At 43.1% G+C, this 19,451-nt stretch overlaps 2 protein-coding genes across 3 annotated transcripts; both read right to left on the bottom strand.

The window, feature by feature from the left end:
* Positions 1–6,542: 6,542 nt before the first annotated feature.
* On the bottom strand, positions 6,543–7,948 carry LOC136518621 (uncharacterized). Of its 2 annotated transcripts, none has more exons than XM_066512297.1 (3): positions 7,416–7,948; positions 7,101–7,293; positions 6,543–7,011 (listed from the first exon to the last, which is right to left on the bottom strand). In XM_066512297.1, the coding sequence occupies exons 1-3, from the start codon at positions 7,490–7,492 to the stop codon at positions 6,748–6,750; spliced, it is 534 nt and encodes a 177-aa protein (XP_066368394.1). In that variant the 5' UTR covers positions 7,493–7,948; the 3' UTR covers positions 6,543–6,747. The 2 variants fall into 2 exon arrangements, with proteins under 2 accessions (XP_066368394.1, XP_066368400.1); XM_066512303.1 differs by having other exon boundaries at positions 7,101–7,315.
* Positions 7,949–7,961: 13 nt separating this feature from the next.
* Positions 7,962–17,951, bottom strand: LOC136518538 (uncharacterized). Its single transcript, XM_066512214.1, has 11 exons — positions 17,754–17,951; positions 17,436–17,555; positions 13,973–17,089; positions 13,571–13,703; positions 13,334–13,422; positions 12,338–12,576; positions 11,079–11,165; positions 10,122–10,221; positions 9,449–9,659; positions 9,185–9,344; positions 7,962–8,951 (listed from the first exon to the last, which is right to left on the bottom strand). Coding segments are annotated over exons 2-11 (4,152 nt in total). The 5' UTR covers positions 17,451–17,555; positions 17,754–17,951; the 3' UTR covers positions 7,962–8,950.
* Between the last annotated feature and the right edge of the window lie 1,500 nt (positions 17,952–19,451).

Here is a 19,451-nt window from a genome sequence, read left to right on the forward strand (position 1 = left end):
AGTGATGAAGCAATGGCAAAGATCATGACGATGGTGATGGCATGGTGATGATCAAATGCTTGAACTTGAAAAGAAGAAAGAGAAAAATAAAAGGCTCAAGGCAAAGGTATAAATAGTAGGAGCCATTTTGTTTCGGTGATCAAGACACTTAGCGAGTGTGATCACATTTAGGTTAGATAGCCGTACTATTAAGAGGGGTGAAGCTCGTATTGAAATACAGTTATCAAAGTGCCACTAGATGCTCTAACTCATTGCATATGCATTTAGGATCTAGTAGAGTGCTAACACCCTTGAAAATGCTTGTGAAAATATGTTAACACATGTGCACAAGGTGATACACTTGGTGGTTGGCACATTTGAGCAAGGGTTAGAAACTTCACCGGCGGAGTGTCTGCCCGTAGAGTGCGGACAGTCCGACGGTGCCATCAGCGCCCTATATAGAAAAGACAGGGGTTCATAGAGTGACTGGACGCTGGTGGAGCAGTGATCGGACACTAGGTTCAGAGTCCGGTCAGTAGCAGCAGTGAGCATGTGTCTCGGTCTTGTGATCGGACGCTGGCGCGAAGGGTGACCAGACGCTGGCTAGGTGCGTTCGGTCAGTGCTGATTTGTAGATTTTTAAATAGGCTATTCACCCCCCCCCTCTAGCCATATTAGGACCTTTCAAGTGGTATTAGAGTCGTGGTCACCGTTTGATTGAAGGCTTAACAACCTCGGTGTCAAATTATGGCTCAAGTTGTGTTCAACCATGTGGGGGGAAAACCACCATTCTTTGATAGCACTTGCTATGATTATTAGAAGAGAAAGATGAGGATATATCCTGGTTCAATCAATGATCAAGTATGGGAGGTGACCGAGAATGACTATGCTATCATTGATCCTGATGACCCCACCAACCAAGACAAGACCAACAAGCAATGCAATACAATGGCTCTCAACATCATATACAATGCCATTGATTCCAAGGTGTTTGAGCAAATCAAGGATTGTGAAAGAGCAAATAAGGTGTGGAGGAGATTGGAGCATCCGGTCACCCTGTGTTGTGCCCAGTAAAGGGGTACAACGGCTCTATTTCATGGGGGCTTCTATTTGAGCCCCAAGGCCAGCTCTAGCTCACTCTCTTGGCCATTTGTATTGACATAGCAACCTTGTGAGCTTAGCCAAAGCCCTCCCACTCATCTCTATTATTGATTCATCATCTTTGTGAGATTGGGAGAGAATACAAGTGCATTGCTTGAGTGTTTGCATCTAGAGGCACTTGGTGTTCGTGTTTCACTGTGGGATTCTCTTGTTACTCTTGGTGGTTGCCGTCACCTAGACAGCTTGGAGCAGCGAGGATCGTCGAGCGGAGGGTGGTGATTGTCTTCGGCTCCGATCGTGGTGATTGTGAGGGGTTCTTGACCTTTCCCCGGTGGAGAGTCAAAAGGTACTCTAGTGAATTGCTCGTGGCTTGTGTGATCCTCGTCTTGTGTTGGTTGTGCGGCACCCTATTAAGGGTTTGGCGTGTGATGCCAATTAGCGCGTGAACCTCCAAGTGAGTGAATCGCCACAACGAGGAGTAGCTTGCTGGCAAGCAAGTTGAAAGCTCTAGTTTGGTTTTGGTTAATTGATGAAACCCTAAGTGCTAACTTAGTTTATTAAAGTAATTATGAGATAGGTAGCACTGCTCCAAGTGATGAAGAAATGGCAAAGATCATGACAATGGTGATGATCAAATGCTTGAACTTGAAAAGAAGAAAGCGAAAAACAAAAGGCTCAAGGCAAAGGTATAAATAGTAGGAGCCATTTTGTTTTGGTGATCAAGACACTTAGCGAGTGTGATCACATTTAGGTTAGATAGCCATACTATTAAGAGGGGTGAAGCTCATATTGAAATACAGTTATCAAAGTGCTACTAGATGCTTTAACTCATTGCATATGCATTTAGGATCTAGTGGAGTGCTAACACCCTTGAAAATGCTTGTGAAAATATGCTAACACATGTGCACAAGGTGATACACTTGGTGGTTAGCACATTTGAGCAAGGGTTAGAAACTTCACCAGCGCCCTATACAGAAAAGATAGGGGTTCATAGAGTGACCGAACGCTGGTGGAGCAGTGACCGAACGCTAGGTTCAGAGTCCAGTTAGTAGCAGCAGTGAGCACGTGTCTCGGTCTTATGACCGAACACTGGCGTGAAGAGTGACTGAACGCTGGCTGGGTGCGTCCGGTCAGTGCTGACGTACGCTGACGTGAGGCGCACAGAAGAAACGTTGATTGACCGGACACCGGGTGAGTCTGGTCGAGCATGACCGGACGCATCTGGTCGTGAAATTTGGCATTTGGAACCTTACTGGAAATGACCGAACGCTGGGGTCGTGTGTCCGGTCACTTTCTAACTGACGCGTCCGGTCATCACTTAACCGTTGAGATCGGGAGATCGGCGTTTGAAGCCGATGACACATGGCAAGCATCGGGCGACCGGACGTTGGGGTCCTGCGTCCGGTCGAACTGACCAGAGCATCTGGTCACCCCGAGTTGTGCCCAGTGAAGGGGTACAATGACTCTATTTTGTGGGGGTTTCTATTTAAGCCCTATGGCCGGCTCAACCTCACTCTCTTGGCCATTTTGCATTGACATAGCAACCTTGTGAGCTTAGTCAAAGCCCTCCCACTCATCTCCATCATTGTTTCATCATCATTGTGAGATTGGGAGAGAATCAAAGTGCATTGCTTGAGTGATTGCATCTAGTGGCACTTGGTATTCGTGTTTCGCTGCGGGATTTAGTTGTTACTCTTGGTGGTTGCCGCCACCTAGACGGCTTGGAGCAGCGAGGATCGTTGAGTGGAGGTTGGTGATTGTCTCCGGCTCCGATCGTGGTGATTGTGAGGGGTCTTGTGCCTTCCCCGGTGGAGAGCCAAAAGGTAACTCTAGTGGATTGCTCGTGTCATTAAGTTACCTCACTAGTGGGTAGGTTCTTGCGGTGTCCAATTGTATGGACGAGGTTCGTGCAACACCTCTTAGCCGCCGAACCACCAAGTGTTGGTCGACACAACGGGGACTAGCGTGCCGATAAGCACGTGAACCTCGGGAGAAAATTTGGTTGTTTCTTGCCCTTTGGTATTCTCCCAGTGTTTGATTTAGTATTCATCTTGTGATTGGTTCACTCCTCTATACGGCGGTATAATCACCCTACTCACTCATTTATATTCTTGCAAACTAGTTGTGTCAAGCTCTTTAGTGTAATTAGAATTGAGTGCTTGCTTTGGGTTCATCTAGTGGAGCTCTTTAGAGTAGCAAGATTGAGAGCTCTTAGTGAGTAGTAACATTGCAAGTTGTGTGCCTAGTAATCATTGCAACTAGAATTGTTGGATAGGTGGCTTGCAACCCTTGTAGAGCTAGAGCAAGTTTGCATTTCACTATTTGTCATAGTAATCAAATTGCTCTAGTTGATTTGTAGATTTTTAAATAGGCATTCACCCCCCCCCTCTAGCCATATTAGGGCCTTTCACAAGTGAACCTCGGTAAAAAATCGTTGTGTTCATCATTTGATTCCGATGTGATTGGTCTTCATTGGTATTCATTCTTGTGATTGTTTGGCTCCTTCCTCGACACGGCGGTATAAACATCTTGCTCACTCTCTTTACATTACCGCAAACTAGTTGTCAAGCTCTTTAGTGTAGCTAGTTGTGAGAGCTTGTTAGTTTGGTTAGTGTGGCTCTTTAGTTAGCTTTTGAGAGCATACTAACTTAGTGTAGTGTCATAGCTATTGTGTGGATAGAAACTATATAAACTAGAATTGTGGTAGGTGGCTTGCTATTTTAGTAGGCTAGCACAACACTTGCTTTGCCTCATAATTGTCTAACCGGTTTGTTAAGTGTTGTTGTAGATTTTTTTAATAGGCTATTCACCCCCCTCTAGCCATTAGGACCTTTCAGGTATGAGTTTCAGACTAGCAACATGGCAGAGTCATTTAATAGTGTACTCAAGGGTATACGTGCCATGCTCGTCAATGCCATTGTATCATTCACCTTTTATAGGCTAGTTGCATGGTTTAACGAGAGACACGCTTAAGCAATGGCACTACAGAGTAATAATCAGAAATGGGCACCTAAACCTAAGAAGCATCTTGACAGGGCAAAGGAAAGGACTGCCACACATGACGTCGATTGCTTTGACCACAGCACCGGTAAGTACTAGGTCATAGAAAGGGGTGGTACAATGTCCTCTGGCCATCAAGGAGTTATATTGTGGTACTTAATAATTCTCATGCGGATGTGGGAAAACCAGGCAGTACCACTTTCCTTGTTCTTATTATGTTGTAGCATCTCAGCATCGCAACTTTGCCTACGAGATCCAGATACCGTGGGAGTTCAATGTTGTCAGCCTTGTACAGACTTGGTCTCCCTGTTTCGAGCCTTTCCTAGATGAGGGTCAGTGGCCACCTTACACTAAGTCAAAAATATATTGCGGATCTAGGTACATGTTGGGACAAGTGTGGAACCTAGAAGAGGACGAGGCACAAGATGGTCATGGACCAGGTTTCTGGTAGAACGAGGCGAGGGAGAGCAACCCCCTTTCTTACTGACCCCAAGCAGAACCAATGTGACAAATGTGGTAGACTTGAGCATAATTCACGTACATGCCATTGGCCGCTTAGTCAAGTGAAAATAACTAATGTTTCACATGCATGTTTACTAGTACCAAAAAGTTATTTATTTGTTCATATAAAACAAATCTGTACTTTCTCATTATATTTTGTAGGATGGAGCCATTCCACCTGCTGGAGCCGTACTACGAGGAGAACCATCGAGGACGATTTGAGAAGTATGTAGTTACTTTCTGGTAACTATTTGGGACTGTATGAACATTGTGGACTATTTGGACTATGCAGTACATGTTATGTTGATTGTGATGTTCGATGTGGTTGTATTGTGCTCTTTGGAAGATTAAATGTTTAGATTATATAATGATGTCTTTGTTTATAACTATGGATGCTCCTGAAATAAGGGAAACTCTTGCGATTTTTTTCCGTGAATCATTAATTATACTACACTGCTAAAGAGGAACAAATGTAGTACATAGATTAAATGTAAATTCATTAGAACGTGTATAGTCCAATCGTATCGTACAAACGCTTTGCAGATAAATCTAGGTTTTTCAGTAACAATGGACGAATCTAGGCTTTCAGACAATAAAAATAGACTTTTCAGTTACAAGGACGAGGAGTATGATGACAGCATGAGTATCCCGGAAGAATTGTACAGAGGAATGGCGGTTTGCTCAAGATAGGAAGGCATGCAAGGAAGCACAACTCCACTCCATCTCCACCATCCATCTTATGATTGTTTGATCCAAGGGCTGAGGTGAAGAGGCACATGGATCGCTGACATGGCACATTGAGAGGCCTCCATTCCTCCTCTCAACCTATAAATAACCCCTCACTCCCTCTCATTCACACACACAACAAGGAAGAAGAGCACTCCTTAGTATTTTCTTTCGTTGCAGTACCAATGTCTGGAGGGTCGTCCAACGGGAGAGGAAAGGGGAAGGAAACTATCATTATGTGGGAGGGTTCTCTTGGTCCCAATTTCTTTGAGGGAGCTCTTTATGAGAGGTTCCCAGTTGAGAGCAAAAGTGATTTCACCAAAGAGACACCACTGAGAGGATACGATGAACGGAAAGAACAGTGGCCAAAATGCATGCATGGCGAGGACTGTCTAGTGCAGATGTTCATCGAGGGAATAGATGGAGGTCGTCGTTTTTTCAAAAGCCCACGAGCATGGGTAATTGCTATTACTATTTGTTTCTTCAATATGTTCCTCTTCTATACTTCTATACAACTTACATGACATACTTATTGCAGTCTTCCTTGGTCGAAGAAAACTATGGGTTCACTAGGTGGGTCGATCCTCAACCTATTTATTCGCATGCGGAGTACATCTACTACCTGTAGGACCGTATATTCGATCTAGAAAGGGAAGTTAACTGCGGTTATAAGGATGACAAACAGGACGACAACAACAATGGTGCCAGTTCACAGGAGGCACTCTGCAATAATCCATATTGCACCTACCCAAATCACACGAACAAGGGTCCTCCGCCGCCACCCCCTCCGCCACCACCACCAATAATGGGAAGATACTATGGAGAAGGTGCAACACAATTTGCTATGTGACCACACTACTAGGACAAACCAATCTTTTTAACGGGTCACATCCATGTGTTTGTTTTTTTGGGTTTAATCACCTAAGGCATGTTAGGGTTAGTCCAAGGAAATATGTACCCTTGTTTGGCACATGTTCTCACATGACATTTCATGTGCATATTGTTTGCTTCAATTACCTAAGGCATGTTAGGTTTAGTCCAGGACCTCTGTACCCTAGTTTGGTACATGTTATCACATGTCATTTCATGTGTTGTGTGTGTTGAATTAGGTAATCCACTGCTTCGTTACGTTTTATTTGCACTACGTGAGCTCGTTTCACTACCTATGCAATATTAAACTCGATATTATGACAATAAATAATAAAACCAACAACACTATGAAATATCCAATAATAGAGCACATTAATCAACATAACAACATTTGAAGTACATGACGACAAACTAAATAACGCAGAACATGCCCTAGGTACGTCCATACTTAAAGTGCATTACATGACAACACAATGCAAAGTCCAAGATTAGACAACATTGTTCATGAATAAACCATAGAACTAGCAAGTCATGAAGACTAGTGAGTGCAACGAGGCCACTTTCTCTTCCTTTAGGCATCGGGATTCTCCCCCATCACTGCCTTCGCTCGGAGCGCACGCTCAAGCTTCCTCTCCCTCTCCTCCATGTACGAAGCAACTCGCCTCCTTTCCTCCTCTTCCTTGTGCTCCTTTTCTAGAGCCTCCTCTTTACGTCTCTTCTCCATCATCTCCTTGTCCTCTGCCTCCCACCGTAACAGTTTCTGTATCCACTCCTTGTCTTCTGACTTGATCTCAGTGTCGATCCACTGCTCAAAATCACAGAGCAGTGGAGGAGTCTGCAATAAATGTAATTGTTACAAAACAAATAAATCATGCAAGACTTCATTTGACACAAAATAAATATTAAACAACATCAATTTCTCACCATCTTGTTAATGCGGCGCTGACGAAGTGTAGGCTCAAACGCAAAATTGGCACACATCCAATACCTCTGCCTATACATGTCCTCTTCATCGGACTTGGCTACTTTGCAAGGATCGTCGTAAAAGGACATGGGCACTGGAACACCACTAGGCAGAGGCAACGGGTCGAAGGCATTTCCGGTCATCCGGCCATAACTACAATTGAACCAAATTTGTTCTAAGAACCGAAAACAATGAACATTAAACCATAAACCTAGGGTTTTTCTATTTGTCGCACATAAATGAAAACATAATATAACACCATGATAAGAGATTACCTTGGCTTACTAGCTTTACCACGCCTTGGCATCCTACCGTTACATAATACAAAAAATAAAAAAATCACTTCAAACATTAGGTAATAACGTATCTAGGGTTGCAAAATAGACGTAATATATACCAAATCAATGCGTAAAAATGATGTACGGATCAAATCCAAGTATCCAAGGTTAAATTCGTCGATTTAAGAGATTGGACGGGTTAGGAAGAGAAAGAAACCGAGAGGGGAGGAAGAAATGAGAGTAGCCTCGACAAGGGAAACTTGGCCGTGGGTTTTGAATCCATGCTGGACGCCAGAATACATGGCTCCGAGATCAACGCCAAGATTTGTGGTGCCGAGCTCGGCGCCATGTATTCTGGCGCCGAAGTACCGCCACGTCAACGCCACCTAGGATGTCCTGCTGTGCACGGCCAGGCACCTCGGAGCCAAGATCTGTGGCGCCGAGACGTGTTACCTCGGCTCCATGAGTCCTGGCGCCGACCCCAGGGTCCAAAGATGAGTTTACGTCTCCCAGGGAGCCAAACGTAAATTTTCTTAAAAAAAGGCCAAATTGTAAAAAAAATGGAGAATTTGGATTAGGGAAGCCCAGCAAGACTAGTGACTGGGCCAAAAGCCCGCACACAACAGTCGTAACGATTTGGTGCTGTTGGCTGGAGCTCTGCCATCAGCCACAGCCTGGGAGGGAGGTCAGCATCGTCCGTCGTTGGCTTCATTCGCGCCGTGATTTCCTCTCGCCGCAAAGCTCTTTTCCTTTCCTCCCTCCACCTGACAAAGCTGTCGGATAGGAGGGGTAGCAGCCTGACCCTGACGTCCGCATGGACCGCGCCAGCTCGGCCGTCGATGACCCCCCGGGCCGCCGGGCGCAACGGAACCCCTTACCAAGGATTGGATTGTCGCCATGCCAGGCCACGACGCCGGTGCCGGTGGCGACCCCTTCATGCAAAAAGAAACCATGGTCGCAAAGCGAATTCTCGGACCAAAACAGGTTAGGTAACCGATTCCGCACGACGGATCAGGTGCACTATTTCTAGCTCTGCGCATACATCAGTTTATCTTAGAGAGATGAGAATTACCTTACAGAAACGAGAGATGATTCCAGGAATGCGCTAGCGAAAAGATAAAGCTATTAACAAAATAACAACTGGTGTAACATTTACGACCATTTGGTGGCTGCATTCGCCCTCGGAGTTTAAGTTAACGACGAAAAAACAAAAGAAGGGGAACTATCCTCCACATTCTACATGCTGACTTTTCAGCTGCACATCAAGTTAGCTGGCTGGAATTAACTCTTCAGTACTGCACAGGCTGATTCTTCCCAGGCCGACCGACGAGTCAATTGAACCGTCAATTTCTGAGTAAAAACTACAGGGGTACCCCAGCAACTAATAATCTGCAAAAAACCGCAAGCCTCTTTCTGCCAACGGATGGATGTCATGCAAACTGCTGAGTCAAAACTCAAGAGGTACAAAAACAAATGGAGGCTTCGTCCATGTAAAGCTTGGGGCCCAGAAAGCTTGCAACCAAATCTTACCATCTGCAACAAAGATAAAAAAAAAGGTCATGAGACACATGTAATGGTAATGGAATGATACGAACATTTACAGCTATCTTGTGGCAGCCAACAAAGATATCTACCACCATCACCCTATACAGCAGAATATTTTAACTAGACTACGAAATAAAACTAGGTGGTTCGTCTCAACATTGTAATATTTACACAATTGTATCAATATCTCAACCAAACATGTAAGCTTTACTTGCACTTACCAAGAATGGGGAGATTGTTGTGAAACAGCACCGTTGCAAGTACCATCAGCATTTTTGCTGTTGTCCCCGTGCTCTTTGACCCCCAAACCTAGGGGATCAGCACTTGCATCAGAGCAAAGAGAATCTTCATTGGCTACATCAGGTGATTTCTCAGTTTTGTCTACAGAGGAAACAGCACCAGCTGTATAAATGTCTGATGACCATTATACAGAAGGAAAAGAAAATAATTGGGATATCAACAAGGAATATGGTGTCTGCTCTGACCTCCTTGAGAACTTTGATCTCCGTTAGGTAAGGAATTCAGCAATGGCTTTTGGAGAAGACCTGTACCAGGAAAAACTAACATGCTAATAGATTTCACTTCTTCCTTCTCAGAATCCTCAAGTGGACTAAATCCAAATCTAGATGTCCAGGTGTCCACAAGTTCTGTGATAGCAGGAATGATCAACTTCTCAACATTGAGAGAGCTCAGGATCTGACATAGAAAACAAGGGGCAATAATTAAACACCATCAGAAAAGTGCAACTAAGCAAGATATCAGATTAGTTAATCTAACCTACTATGGTAATCATCAATGTAAGGTGTATAGACAGGACAACTACGCTAGACTGGTAGTTGCAGACATTTCTGAAAATACAAGTAATGCTCCACAGTGGGTTCAACCATGTAAGGCGTAGACTAGTTCAGCAGTACAAGGATTGTACAAATCAGAAAAAGCACACATAAGCTAAGGAATACCTTTGTAACATGCAAGGGGTTAAGCAATCGAATCCTATATATCGTGCTGGACTCGTACTCCTATATATAACGCCCATGGGGCTACTATTCAATACAAGTGCTACTAATAAAACTAGGGAACTATCACCGAAGGATTAAATGCATTTTCTGCAAATAATTGCTGTCCTACACTAGCAATAGCACCATCAAGCATGCATACCATTTTGATTCCAGCTACAAGTCGGCGGCACATTCCTTGTCGCCTATACATATTCCGGGTACCAATGAACGGCATCTCAGCTAACTTGGTTCCATGTATTCTGTTCCAGGATAAGATATGAAAACAAAAAAATCATATAAGGGCCCAGTAATTCAAGAATAACCTACCTAAAAGTAGAGAGCCTGTCAGTTTATGTTAACTGTTCATCCAATGATGTAACAAGACAGCCACAAAACAGCTACAGAAAGTTCATGTACGAAAAAAAAAATACAAGGTATATAACATGCCTTGACAGATGTGTATTAGCAAGCTACAGAAAGTTCACACACATGCATGATTAATTATGCAAACTATATTCGTGAAAACATGAAATGAACCTTCCTAGAAGAAGCATTCAAAACTTCTTAGTTAAGAAAGATAAAGGGAGGTTTGCCTCCATGAGACTGCAGATACCATAGATTATTATTCAGCGCCAAGCCATGACCTGTACAGCAAAATACTAGGCAAGTAGGCATTCCAGTAAGGATGTTCTTTTCTTTCAAACTGGAATATACAATGGTTACAACGATCATGTAAAGTAATTCAAGTGAGTAACGGGTACAGCTCTATACTAAAGTTAGGCACTAAACAAGATCACCAGTACTAGAAATATGCAAAGTCAAGTCACTGTGTTTGAATATTAGTTAGAAATGAATTGATTCAATTCAAAGAACACCGGACCCCGCCATGGTTGCTTGTTTAGAATATCTTTTGCTGGCACATTGGGACAAACTTTGGCCTGTTCAAGGGTTTTTTAGAGCCTATAGTATGGTTCTTTCTTATCCATTTCACCAAATTGGTATTCAGATCTATATAGCTTGGGTATATATCTCACTGGATACAGCATTCAGTGCCATATAGATGCCTAGACAGTCACAAAACATAGCAAGAAAAAGAAAATAAGAGGAAACAACACACCGGACAGATGCTGCAGCTATTATTTCATCTCCACGTTCTAAAATGAATATATAGAATCCACGGAAATCCAATCGGGCAAAATTTGATCTGCATGCAAGGAAAGACAAAAGGAGCAATTAGTTATCTCCGACAAAAGTTGCCACGGCAGCATGGCATCAATACAGAAAACTGTAACTGTTAAAAGAATACGCCAATTTACACATCAACAAAAAAAAATCGGTCCAAGCAATAATGAGACCATTAAATCAACCAGCGACCCATCAAGCGCTTTTTTGATAGATTACATTAATAAATTGGAAATGTGGGGGTTACATTTTGATGGTGCCACTAATCGCATGGCGCATTGCTTCCTTTTGTTATTTGATGTATGTCCAGGTGAAAATTTGGTGCTTACAGCCTTTGCTTCCTTTTTTATTCTATGTATGATGTATATTTGGCACGTATCACATATCATGGTTCCAATAATAATTTTCTAAGTTCGATCCCACATAAGGCCACATACCACTTCCACTTAATGGTACTACCCATTCATACCTATCCCTAGCTAAACTACCATATTAGGAACTTTTCAAAGTTAGGATTGCATCAAGCTGACACCCTGGAACACCTAAAGCATGAAAGGACTGCAAAAGCCGGAACAGAATGGCAGGTTGTGAATGGACTAACGGAAAGGCTGCAGGTCAACAGTGGTTAAAAGCACAGATGGTGTTATGTGCATTGTATGCATTGTCAGGGTTTACTTCAGTATATAGTTGAATTTCAGTACGTAATGGAGCAAATTAGTTTAAATTATCCCTTACATACTACAATATGCCAATGGCCCCCTATACCATAAGGATATGATCTAAGTTGTTACAGATGAAAATAGAGAAAACGATGAAGATTGTTATATTATTAGAATTACCAAAAATGACTCAACATCCAAAATTAACAGGGCTAAAATCTTTACTATCTCCAGAATACTAAAAAGCAGTTAAATTTATGACGAGGAAACCCATTTAATATACGCAGGTCAATCTATGAAGAGCTATGCACTTCTCCATTATGCACAGAGATGACAAGTTAACAATGAGCAACAAGTTCAGTAATATTGTCTAATCAGCTCAACCCGATAGCCCCGCCAATACACAGAAGGTGGGTGGGAGAGAGAATAGTGTGGAATGAATTAAAAGGCCATAGTATCAACAGCTTGCACGTTGTACAAAGGATACTTGAAACTGCATGGATTACGGCAACCTTGTAGAAAGATAGATGCATACCCACAGCTATACACAACATTGCGTATCAAGTTGACGCCAGTTCTCTGGTCAACAATCGGAAGGAAGCATTCATCCATTAATGAAAGTGCAACAGCAATCTTGGAGTTACACTCAATTCTTATGTCCAAAGGAAGGACTTCTTCTGGTACATCTTCATGGATGCGTTGAACAACTCTGCATGAATATTCTGGTTCAAGATCCTTCTTGACTGCAAGAAGATTCTGCAATTCCTCAAACAGCTGCATCACAGAAATAGAGATTTTAGATTCTGTAATTATATCATTGGAACTTCTTGGGTCAGTTGGGGCATAGGAGGGTATACATACATTAACAAACGAGAAGATAAATAAAACAACAAATAGATATAGAGCATCTAGACAGGAAGTGTGTTTGATGGTAAAAAAAAACTAGTGGTTAATAGAGCATTTTCGAAAAGACACAACTTCCATGGTGCTTTCGCATTTGACATTTCTTAACACTAAATACCAATTGTCTAGTTTCAAAACTAGAAATTCAGAAGAGTAGAACTTTTAATAGTTGGACTGAAATGACAAGATTCTCATGTCACTAAATAGGAGTTCAAATACCACACCCATACAGTAACTTACTATATGTAATCACTTATAGTAATGGAATTCATGTAAATAAAAACCATACGTTGCACATGAGATTGGTATTATATCAAGTACAGATACTTGGACACAGAAGGAAATAGCATATATGCATAATCAAGAAAGGAAGCTGACAGAGTAGAGAGATGAAAGATGGTGCATATATTTAATGACTGAGGTCTCAGACATATAACAACAGCAAAGCCTTTTAGTCCCAAACCCAACATGAGCCACTAACAAAAAGGAAACGATGTCTGCCTCAAACATCAAAGTAAAATAGCAAGTGTCACCATTTGAAATTTTGAATTATGCTCATGAAAACCACAAGGTAGTATATCCAGAAACAAGGTCAAGGGAAAAAGAACAATAGTCTGACAAGCGTTACCAGTCTGCAGCTTTGTTGGCAGAATAGATTGCCTGTCTGACTGGAAAGGTTAGTTATGGAATCATTCTCAGGAGAGCAGGCTTCATGATCTGCAGACATTATTGTATGAAATACTCAAAGACATGATTGAGCATCAACATAATATAGTAAGATAATAATGAAAATGCGGAAAAAAAAGTATCAAAGACTTCAAAATTTGAAAGAACTACTGAAAAAGTATAAACAGGGATCACATACACTGCTCTTCGCACTGGGAACAAGTATGCAATGAAGAATCAACATCAGCAGCGTCTTCAGCACCATCACTAGAATGTTCATGGCAAAATTTACATGAACAGTTTGCACAACACCAATAATCAGAGGGAAGTTCCTGCAAAATTGGAAATTCAATAGATTAGAGAATGATGTGCCGAAAAGTTTTAATGAGTCTTATCAGTACAGAAAACTGGGAGCACTATTATTGGGCATTGCAAGTTTTCGATCATGTCCTAATGCAGTAACAGCTAAATTTGAAAAAAAAGGTACATAAATTAAAATACTGCCATTAGTTGATTCAATCAAAAGAAACGTTACGGTTAATGAAAAACAATTAAGACAACAGCCAATAACAGTACTTGTGTGAAAGGCATAAATGCATACCTCCAGTCCTAGACAACTCATGTGAAATGTCGAGGGGCATCCATCACAGCAGATCAAATTGCCTCCATCGCCGCAAATACCACAGGTGTCATCATTGGGGTCATCGCCCTCAATGCTAACAGGAAAGAAATCTTGCCTTTCAGCATCAGACTGCATATTCCATGCATTAATGAGACAATGCAAAAGGTCAATGTCTAGCCCATCCACAAGTATGTTTCTGTATGGCTTATTTACTTCAGAACCAGCATGAGCTACAAATTCAAGCACTGAAAGGACCTCGCTACAGCAGCTGCAGTTAATCCCATCCCTAGTGACAATACCCTCAAGTAAAACCTTTGAGTGGCTTTCATCCATACATTTCAGCTTAGTGTTGACTGATAGAACATCCAGATCAATCAGCCAGGAGAAGATTGTACGTTTCCATTCATATGGAACAAAACCATCAGTGCCGCTGCCAGACTCCTTGTTCGATCCACGAACGAGTAGAGCACAACCACCTCGTTTTTTTCTTTCATTGCCTAAGTGCAGTCTTCTTGAATTCGTAGTGTTCTTCTTCTTTTCCTTTTTGAACCTTTTCTGTCTCAACCTTTGAATTGCTACTTTGGTTGTTCGTTTGTTTACAACAACTCTTTTTAATTTGCTAAGGATATCCTCTGTTAAAGTACAACCTGAAGAACCAGAGACCTGCATTTTGCCAGGGCTACCAACAGATTTTTTTGACAAAGTCTGGTCTTTAGAACTTTCCTTCTGCTCAGATTCCATACTTGCACGAAACGCATAATATGCTTTTGTGACTGACCAGTAAGACCCTTTGCCACTAGGAGGTATATACACGGAATCCATGTAGTCTCTACCATTCCTGGGTCTTAAATCAATTGTCCAGCCAGCATCTAGAAGCATGGCCTTTATCTGATCACTTATTTTTTGCTTTTCTTCACGAAGAGTTCCTGTACCTTCAGGCACCTTCGTTTTCCCTTTTCCTGGCTGCAGTGATAAGGAGCTAGATTCAGATTTGATCAGAGGAGGTCTACCCAAACGACCTGCTTTGGAAGGACCAGAAGTATGCTTCAACTTAGATCCAGCCCTTTGTTTATGCACAGATTTCTTCCTTTTCCGCCGATTCTTTTTCACAACAATAACTTCTTCAGAATCACTGGAGTCCTCTTGTTTTGGCACGACAAGACGGGCAGCACCACGACGACGTCCGCTACGAGTTCTCCTGTAGGAAGTATCACTGCTGATCTCATCATCATCAGATTGATCCTGTGTCTGCTTGATAGCATTTTGATTAGAGTGGTTAGAAGATCTGCTTGATAAATTTGTTTGATTGCGATGCTGCCGTTCCCTCAGAACACGTTTATTGCCCAAATCACAGTTATTCCCAATAAGCTTCTCTCCAGAAGACTTATTTGGTTGGTCTATCTCAGGATCAGAAGACGTATTTCTTGTCTTCTTCATGGCTGGCAAAGCAATTGGTGACTTTCCAGTGATTTTATCAAGCCCTGCTTCCAATATCCTCTTCTTGCTGGCAACAATTTTCGCACCAACAGACAGTAGTGGTTTCTGCACAGGAGTCTTATTTTCAGATTTAACTCCATCAGAATCCGTATACTCCATATCATTTCTCTCAGTGATGGCTGAACCAGAGATATTCTGATCCACCGCAGAAACAGCTGCTCCGGTTGTTTTCTTAAGAATGCTGACACTTCCCACAGGTGGTTGTGTCTTCAAATTGATCTCTGTTTCATTTTCTGATTCCTTATTCTCTGTGGCATTCACATGATTATCATTCTCAGTAACACCTGAGTCTCTTCGATCAGCCACCTTTTCTTTCACTGCTTGATTCTCCATATGGGTATTACGTTCTCCTAGCTCAGCATGGTGACCTTTTGGAGATACTGCACTGCTCACTTTCCTTGTATAATGAGCAACAATATCTCCCTTCCTCCCTCTGCTTCCTAGTGCAGCCTCATTTGTGGTAGTTTTACGTGAGCTTCCAGAAACTTCTCTCTGCCTAACTGTAGCTGACCTTGTAACTCGCTTCTCAAACCGCGACTCCTCTCCACATGTCCCCTGCTTTGTCTCACATGATTTTCTACCTCTCCTTGTAAAGACAATGTCATGTGATGAAACATCATTGGCTTCGTTCACGGGGCTTCCCCTCTCCTCCTGCTTAGTGCACCCAGTTAGATCAGTGTGGTTATCTACTGCGCATCTTCCATTCTCAGTCAAAGAAATGTCAGTTTCTGTACAAACATCGTCAATGTGAGAATGCTTCTCAATTTTCGGATCACTACTGTGGAGTATCACTTCCTCGGTATGAACCACATTATTCTCCTGCTTACTATCCTCCTGCTTAACAGATTCTGATCCACTGGTAGGGATGGTTTTGGTTAAATCTGTACTTGTGTTGGCATCATCAGCAATTGCTGAGTCTATGACCTCACCCTGACAAGGTCCATGTCTCACTTTGTTATCTTGGACCTCATCAACACTCAAACTGTTTATTCCAGCTCTGGAGTCATTCTGCTCTGAATGAGTTACAGCGGACACCTTCTCATCTGATTTGACTGTCTTATCATCTGATTCTGAATTGCTACCTTGAGTGCCTAAGCCATCACCTTGAGAAATATATGTTGCAGGAACACCAGGCATTCCCATATTATTCTCAGAACACCTAGCTGACTCTTCCGAGACATCGCTCGCGTCCAAGTTAACCAATCCATTGGCTTCCTCACCATTGCAAGTTACTTCCATCAGCACCCTGCCTTTGCAAGCCTCAGCCTCCACAATAGCTTCACAGTGTTTCGTCTCCAAACTGTCAGTTTTGCTAACCTCCGCACCCACTCCACAGGCTGCCTCAGCCTCAGCACGCAGCTTCATGGCATCGGACCTCAACACCCTTTTTGTCACACCACTCCTGTCCTCATCTGCAGAACCCCTCCGGTCCTTCCTTTTCTTCCCAGTCAAGGCAGGCCCTCCGCCAAGATCCTCATCACCAGAAGACTTGTTTTCCTCCAAGAAGGCAGGATCCTTCTTCAAATCCTTTGCCACACTTCCTTCCATTCCTGGCATTGGAGCTCCCTTAGGAGAGCCTTTATTGCCCATTCGAAGCCCCTGCAGAAGATCAAAAACCTCATCAGATGATCAAACTCCACTATTTCTCTCATCTAGAGTTCACGAGATGGTAAACCAACTAAACAGCACAGCCTGCCCTAAACCCTTGTTTAAACCTACTCCGACATGATTAAGAAATTCCGGACAATGCAAAACATAACGGGCAAAAAAAATGTACCACAAGTAACTATTTTAATTCGTTTCCCAGAAAAAGAAAACAAAAAGTAGTCTGAAGCAAAGACTCCGCCAGCAGCAACCCTACCGGAAAAGGAAGCAAGCAAGCAAAAACATAGCCCCAATAAAGAAGCGTAATTCCTGGGGAAATTTGGGACAGGAAGCAACTCACAGTGGCGTTGGGCATGGGGGTTCGGTTGAACCCCCAAAATTTCTGGGGAATTCGGCAGCACGAAGCCCTGTGGCGTCAACTGCTTCCGTCTGCCGATCTCCAGCGGCGAAGAGCAACCACCTAATCAAACCACCCGAACGGAGGAATAGGTCAGTACGGCACCACTCGGCGCAAAAGTCCGCCGCACCAAACCGAGCAGGAACAGAGGGAGATTTGGATTCCTTCCCCGAACAAAGAGATAGAGGGAAAAAAAAACAACCCCTTGAACAAGGGAATCCATCCACCCCTCCCCAGCAACAGCCAGGACGAATCACTCACCAGCGGAAACGGGAGCAACCGGCCGACCTCCGCGCTCCCGGCGGCTGGATCTCCGGCCAGGCGCCGCGGCGGGTTGAGCAGGAGCGGCGGGTGGAGGATCAGCGGCGAGTAGTGGGAACTGGGAGACAAGGGACCGGCGGCCTTGTGCTGTGCTCTCTCGCGTGGGGGGGTGTTATTTGTTGAGCCCTCTTATTTGTTTTGTTTTTGGGATCATCCGGCGCTGTGGCCTGCGCTGATAGTGTGCCCGTTGGGTGGGTGGGCAGCGGTAACTGACGCGCGGGGCCTGCGCCGCAGCCGGGGCCGTGGAAACGCGGGCCGAGGCTGCGTGCCTGCGTGGGGGTGGGTTGCGTTGAGTGGGGTTTGATCTGGTTTCGTGCCTGAGGAGACCCCGGGGAGGGTTGTGGGGTACGAGAGGTCAGTGTCACGATTTGGTTTTTGAATGTTTGGGGGTGTGGTTGTGTGGACTGACATTTTCCCTCCATTTTTCAGCTCTGCTCGTTGTCACACTGGACTACTGGAGTCGCCGCTGCCCGTTGCGCACGGGACGGGCGGGGAGACAAACAAAGCTGGATTTGAGGTTTGAGGATTCCAGGGAACGGCTAGTTCTTTTGATCGACAATTCAATTCGTCTGCTGGTGTTTAGTGACTTTGTAGACAGTATGTTTTTAGGGTTTTAGCGATGTTCTTATATGCCTCACGGCCGACCACTAACTCAGATCCCAAGGATTAATTGCATGGTGGGCATGCATGCATACATATCAGCTACCTCAACAAGTCAGTGACTCACTCGAATGGTTTAGTTAACGACTTTCTGTAGTGGTATCTGCATGGACGAGTAAATCATAAACGATAACATCATATGTTACTTGGAGAAAAAGAATCACATGAGTAAATAATGCTCTTGGATGTACTACTATTACATGAATTGATGGTTTCCTCTGGTTGATATATACGTGGAACTGTGTTGAAACTATTAAGTTTGTAAAAAAGGGGGGCGGAACAACACTATGGAAAGGTGTGATTGGAGGAAAGAACAAGCAATGGAGAAGGAAAGTTTGGAACCTATATGCAAGAACAAGCAATGGAGAAGGAAAGTTTGGAACCTATATGCTTTCTCCCTTGAGCGGTGTGTTCAATCAATAATAATCTTATACCTTTGCTTGCTGGTAAAATGTGATATATTGAGTGCATGTATCCTTGAGTAGTCAATTGCACCTATTAGGTCAATATTCGCCTTTAGATATTTCTTATATTCTCTAGGACTCTCTAGTGGTTATATCACTAGTAAGTTATCACAACTATCATTTTTGCTTAGCCTTCTTTATCATCACTAACTATGGACATCACTTTCATTGTAGTTTCATGATTTAGTGATTGACAACCCATTTGGTTTGCTCGTGTTTTTTATAACTTGTAGACTGCATGGTTTAGGTTTTTAGTCTACTTGGTGTCTAGTGATTTATAGAGAGGGAACATGCATGTAACAGTGAAGAATCACGTTATTCGTTACATGTCTCGTGATGGCTTAACAGTTGAAAGCTAACTCACTCAAAAATTAATGATTTATACGACGAGCATGCATAGGTAGGCACTAGATTTTGTATGTTACTCATATCAACTAGCTCAATAGTAGGTGACTCACTTGTGTGTTTTTAATTAAGGAATTTATGTAGTGGGGTGTGCATGAATGGGTAAATC

Source organism: Miscanthus floridulus, chromosome 2 (assembly GCF_019320115.1).
Source record: "Miscanthus floridulus cultivar M001 chromosome 2, ASM1932011v1, whole genome shotgun sequence".
In the NCBI taxonomy this organism is placed as follows: Eukaryota; Viridiplantae; Streptophyta; class Magnoliopsida; order Poales; family Poaceae; genus Miscanthus; species Miscanthus floridulus.

Excerpts from the sequence above, each read along its gene's own strand:
- LOC136518538 (XM_066512214.1), bottom strand. Across the intron at positions 13,423-13,570 it reads TTCCCAGTGCGAAGAGCAGT|ATCATGAAGCCTGCTCTCCT; the intron begins GTATGTGATCCC and ends TAATGTCTGCAG. Across the intron at positions 10,222-11,078 it reads ATAGCTGCAGCATCTGTCCG|AATACATGGAACCAAGTTAG; the intron begins GTGTGTTGTTTC and ends ATCCTGGAACAG.
- LOC136518621 (XM_066512297.1), bottom strand. The coding sequence starts at position 7,492 with ATGTTTGAAGTGATTTTTTTATTTTTTGTATTATGTAACGGTAGGATG. Across the intron at positions 7,294-7,415 it reads GGTAAAGCTAGTAAGCCAAG|TTATGGCCGGATGACCGGAA; the intron begins GTAATCTCTTAT and ends GTTCAATTGTAG. Across the intron at positions 7,012-7,100 it reads AGCGCCGCATTAACAAGATG|ACTCCTCCACTGCTCTGTGA; the intron begins GTGAGAAATTGA and ends CATTTATTGCAG.